We start from the raw sequence: 6,021 nt of genomic DNA, 5'->3' as shown, positions 1-6,021 counted from the left end.
TTGAGACAGAGTCTCACTCTGTAGCCCTGGGTAGAGTGTCATGGCATCATAGCTCACAGCAACCTCTAACTCTTGGGCTCAAGTGATCCTCTTGCCTCAGCCTCCCTAGGAGCTGGGACTACAGGCAAACACCACAATGCCTGGCTATTTTTTGGTTGTTGTCATTGTTGTTTGGAAGCCTGGGGTTGGATTCGAACCCAACAGTTCAGGCTGGCTCCCTAGCCGCTGAGCTACAGGCACCAAGCCTATTTATTTATTTTTTGAGACAGAGTCTTAATATTTCATGCTGGGTAGAGTGCTGTGGCATCATAGCTCACAGCAATCTCAAACTCTTTGGGTGTAAGTTAATAACGCCTCACTATTTTTTTTTTTTTTTTTTTTTGTAGTTCTCATTGCTATTTAGCAGGCCTGGGCGAGTTTGAACCCACCAGTCCCAGTGCATGTGGCCGCACTGAGCTACAGGCTCCAAGCCTGGGAATATATTTATTTTAAAAATTTCTGCCTGGACACCAGGTGGCACTGTGAATTTAGGAGGATGGACAATACAGCTGTTAACCTCTCTCTAGTTCCCAGGCTTAGACCTGTTTCCAAGCTTAATTGTTCCTGGTGATCACCTGATCACCAATTCAGTACTCATACCCCACTGATTTGGGATTCCACAGCTCTCCAAAATTCTTTAGAGGTGAGTTTCACAGTTTCCTGTGACAACAGTTTCCGTAGAGTGCAGGAGTCCCTGGGCCTGTCATGAGTGGAGGTCTGCTCCCAGCAGGCAGAACTCAGACCACTGTGTCTTAGGCCACTAGTGAGAGGCCTGCCTTCATTAACTTCTGGCAACCTTTACAACAATGGCCACCTGCTATCCTCAGGAACCTTCCCAATATGGAGGTCTCACTAGCTGCTGAACACGGCAGAACCATTCCAGACAGCATTCCAATCTGGCCACCAAACACCACTCCTCCAATCTTTCCACTCAATGCCTAGCTTATCCCAAGAACCAAAAACTGCAAAAGCCTTCTTCCAGGATCTCCATGGGGGGCATGGCCTCCACTGCTGCAGCCACCACCTCTACCACCACTGCCACAGGGGCAGGTTTGCAGAAACTTGTCTAGTGTGTCAGGTCTCTGCAGCTCCAGCTTGCACACTGAGTCCAGTAGTTAACCACCTCCCTGCACACACTAAGCCAAAACTTCATGCAAATTCTCCACACCAAGTATGACCTGGCCCTCTCCCTCTCTCCAGTTGCTCCAGGAGAGCTCCACTAAGATACCAAACACCTCTAAGAAAGGACCTACATGCACTACAGATACTAAGGTAAAAATCCCAGAGCATCTACTGGTGGGCCAGGGTCCACTTCAGGTCAACAAAGCCATCAGTTGGGAAGAATACCAGGCCACAGATACAGGACAGTAAGGATAATTGGAACCCCCCTCCCCCAGTACCTCTCTCTGCCCCTGTCTGTCACCACATCCAACCATGACAACCTTCAGAGTGGTGGTTGCTGCTTCATTTCTGCCTTCTAGAGCTTGTGCACATTCCTGTTTCACAAACTTTAACTTGAGACCCCCCTCCAGGGGAGTGGGTCCTGAAAAATATAACTCCAACTGAACCAAGTTGATATAGAACAAACAACAGAATCTATTTTCCACTATCTAAACCTGAAACAATAAAAAGTGAATTTTTCTGTGGCTCTTGAGACAGAGCTATAGGATCTTTTCTGCCAGACTTGAACCTGGAAGGACACAGGCCTGATACTGTTGACAGCCATTTTGGAGCCACATGGAGCCTAAGAAAGAAGCTAACATTATGAATAGCAAAGCAATGAGAAGAAATGATATTCTGAAAAAAGTATGCTTGTCCACTTGGCATCTGGCAAACACTTAAATTAGTGTTTTGTATGAAACCACAACAAAATTTTGGGGTCATCTCTAATCTAAATACTTAGACTAACCTTAGCTACCAAACACTTGCTTGTTTCCTGTCATTATGTGTTAGGATCTACAGAAAGTAGGGCCTAAGACAAAGACCCACTTATGGGAAGTCTAAAGGAACCTCTAATCCAAGACCAGAAGGCTGTCAGGATCAGAGAAGAGGAAGCAGAGACAAAGCTATGAACATTCCATTTAAGAACAGCTATTCAAAGCCAGGAGAGCAAAGCTCTTGCATAGAACTGGGAGAAAAGGGAGGGAAGGGGAGGGGGAAGGATGGCTGGTGGGAGGGTGATTGGTGGGATCACATCTATGGTCCATCTTACAAATCTTTCTAAAGATTTCTAAATGCAGAATACAAATGTCTTAACACAATAACAAAGAAAATGCCATGAAGGCTATGTTAACCTGTTTGGTGAAAATATTTCAAATTGTATATAAAACCACCACACTGTACCCCATGATTGCATTAAGGTACACAGCTATGATTTAATAATAAAAAAAAATCCTTACCCTATTATCTACTAGAATATTCTTTCTGTAAAATAAACAAGGAAACCACATTCAAGTCAAAAAAAAAAAAAGAAGTGAGGAAAAAAAATTACCTGAGTCTGAAACAGAGAAAGTAAGAGAGAAGGGGGAGAGATAGTGGGAAATGGAGTTTGAAGAGCCTGTAAACCCAGAGAAAACTTCACCTGAAAGGCAATGGACCTAATAGTGGAGAGAAATGTCAGATTTTCACTTCTAAAAATGGTCATTATTCTTTCCTCTCAGTAGATAGGCCCCAGCAAACTTTTCCAAAGGAAATGTGAGCATCAAAGTTATAAACCAAACTTTCATGACAATGTATGGCATACATGATCTGCACTCATAGACCTTCACATACCAAGAGATTCTTCTACAGATGCAAATACTGCCTACAGATTGCTCGGAGGACAAAGCATTCATTATAACCCCCCCTTCCAACACGGGTCTTTAGAAATGAGACAAAATGTGGTTTTGATCCATAATAATGTTAGAAAGCTGGAAGGTTTCTAATGGATAAGAAATCTTCCCTGAAATATAGAAAGTAGTCATATCACATGTTTAAAGGATCCCTATACCAAAACATGCACTGAGGAGGAATCTTGCATAAAAGTCCAAGAAGGGAGGTGCCCCAAGAATACTAAAAGCCTAGAAGCACCAAAGCCTGAGAGCAGGAGTGTCTCTGAGAAGCTGATGGGCAATTAGCTAGAGCACCAGAGCAGGATCTATCAGGTCAACAGTTCCTTTCTCTGACCTGTGGATGAGGCAGCAGCAGAAGTGTCTGCTCTCATGTACGAGCAAGGAATATTAGCCTTCAGGACAGAGGCCCAGGATAGTGTCCCAGGGAGTAGGGACACCAGAGAGGAACAAAGAGGTCCCATCCCAGGAAATCCTTTCCTGAGGGCTCTATGTCTGACTCTAACCCTCCATCCTGGAGGTGGACAGCAATATACAATCAAAGATAGGCTTACAGGAATCCCCAAACACAAAGATGGTTCCTCAGTAAGGAATCACCAAGCAATGGTGGAAATCCAGCTTTGTGAACCTCTTACCAAGTGCAGAAGTTACACCTGAGAAAAGAAAGGGGACAGCTGACCTGATTTGAATAATTAATATTTTCAGGGAGATACAAGATTGCCATGTTGCAAATATTATGAATTATTTTTATTTCAAAAGTTAATTTAAAATTTGGTAGTTGAAAAAAATCAACATACAGGCTGAGTAGTAGAATGAACTGCCAAAAAAGAGCAAATTTGTGAGTTATAAAATCATGCCAAGAAAATTTTCCAGAATGTAACTAAGATTTTTTTAAATGTAAAACAGATGTTAAGAGATGCAGAATGTAAATTGAACTTCAGAATTTAAAACTTCTTCCCTTCAAAAGATATTGTTAGGAGAATGAAAATATGAGCCCTGCCTTGAAGAATGTTTGCAAAACTTATATCTATCAAAAGTCTTGTATCCAGAATATATAAAGAACTCTCAAAACTCAATGATAAGAAAAAAATCATAATTAGAAATATACAAAAGATATGAACAAATATTTAACTAGGGAAAATGTACAGATGACAAACAAGCACGTGAAAACATATTCCATATTATTAGTTATTAGAGAAAAACAATAAAAACCATAAGAGATTTGATACCACATCACATCTATTAGTAAGGCAAAAATTTAAAAGACTGACTATACCAAGTACTGGTGAAAATGTGGGGGAACTGGAATTCTCAGACACTGCAGCCACTTTGGAAAGCAGCTTAACAATTTTTTTAAAATTTAAACATATAAAATCTTTTTAATTTTAAAAGTTAAACATATACCTATGATATGATTTAGTTATTCAAGTATTTGATATTTATCTAAAAGAAAAGAACATATGTGCTATGCAAAGTCTTGTCCACAAATATTCATAGCAACTTTATTTGTAATAGCCCCAAATTGGAAACCATCCAACTATACATGTTCATACAATGTAACACTACTCAGCAATATAAAGAAATAAACATGAAAAACATGAATGGATCTCAAAATAATTATGCTGAGTGAAGGAAGACAAAAGAATAGTACACATTGTATGATTACGTTCATATTAAACTCTGTGCAACTAATCTATAGTGACAGAAAGCAGATCAGTGGTTATCTGAGATCAGGAGTGGGAAGGCCAGGAGGGATTAGAAGAAGGAATTATAAAAGGCCACGAGGAAACTTTTGGGAGTGTTGGATACGCCTACCATCTGGAAATGTGGTGATGGTTTCCAGGTATAGACATACATCAAAATGTAACAAGTTATATTCTTTAAATATATACAGTTTACTGTATATCAATTATGCCTTCATAAGCCTGTTACTGTGTAAGTGTATATATATGTATATATATATACACATATACATATTTGTGTATATATATGTGTGTGTGCACACACACACACATATGTATTTATAATATGTTCCTAAAATTTATTTGACCATGACTCTTTCTCCCTGCTCACCTGTTGCCCCAGTTTGCAGAAGCATGACAGAAGCTATGAGACAGACCTAGAATTGACCCTGGCTCCAGTCTCAAACTGGCTATGTGCCCTACAACAAGTGATGGACCTTTACAGAGTCTTGCTTTTCTTGTATTTAAAATGGAGTTGTGGTCAGGATGAAATTAGTAAATGCCAAATCCCTGCCACATAGTAGGTTCTTAAACATTTTTGTCTACCAATCACCCCCCAAACCAAACAAGCCATATTTATGATTTCCCCAATGGCATTAACTTTATTTTTAGCTAAAGACACCAGCATTCAGTCATCTTGAGTCCAAAGGTCCAAGGGGAAAGATGTTGAAATGCTTAGCACTGCCCTGCAGGCCCATCTGCTCTGCATTAGCCAGCCTTCCTCTGTTTATTATTTCTTGTGTTAAATCTCCTCCAATTCTTGTGCGAAAAGTTCGAGCACACAATAACCTCTTTATCACATTTTCAAAATCTGGGCCTGTTCTGGAAAGTTTACACCTTTTTCTTGTTGCCATTGTTTTCATGTGGATTCAGATTTCTGAAAAGGGCATTTGGAGTACTTTGCTGAAAACGTTTATGTGTAAGCTTGATGCAGACAAATATTGCCAAAAAATGAAAATGAGATGTCAGAGGAGTTAGAACCGCACCAAGTGGGGCCTGTGTCGTTTGCCAGCTGTGGCTGTGCAAAGAGGATCCAAGGCTCAGGGTGGTGGCTGGGAGCCTGGGGCTGGGCAGTACCTTCAGCATCTCCCTTTTAGGGGTAGAAATTGAATAACATGGAAAAGAATAACAGAAACATGCTGATGTTGATATGTAGACTAAAAAGGTCACATAATGCTGTAAAAATAAATACATAATAACAACAATACTGGTTACCATTCATTGAGGATTATTTGCTTCACCAAGTGCTATTTTATCTAAACCTTACAATAATCCTGTGAGTTCGATATTGAATAAGCAAGGACTCTTTCAGCCTTAAGTGACAGAAAATTTTCCTCAAACTTGCTTACAACACAAAGGAATTTTTTTGATATGTTAGTTCTGGCTTCAAAGGAGACTTGCTCCAGAAGCTC

General features: G+C 40.2%; 1 protein-coding gene across 1 annotated transcript; it reads right to left on the bottom strand.

Moving 5' to 3' along the window:
- Positions 1 to 5,090: 5,090 nt before the first annotated feature.
- CUNH3orf35 (chromosome unknown C3orf35 homolog) lies at positions 5,091 to 5,472 on the bottom strand. Its single transcript, XM_003804101.2, is given in 2 exon segments — positions 5,091 to 5,270; positions 5,272 to 5,472. Coding segments are annotated over 2 exon segments (381 nt in total).
- Between the last annotated feature and the right edge of the window lie 549 nt (positions 5,473 to 6,021).

Source organism: Otolemur garnettii, unplaced genomic scaffold (assembly GCF_000181295.1).
Source record: "Otolemur garnettii isolate 467f Iridium unplaced genomic scaffold, OtoGar3 scaffold00002, whole genome shotgun sequence".
Taxonomy (NCBI): domain Eukaryota; kingdom Metazoa; phylum Chordata; class Mammalia; order Primates; family Galagidae; genus Otolemur; species Otolemur garnettii.
The sequence above is the reverse complement of the archived record's forward strand: the minus strand, read 5'-3'. Positions and strand labels throughout refer to the sequence as shown.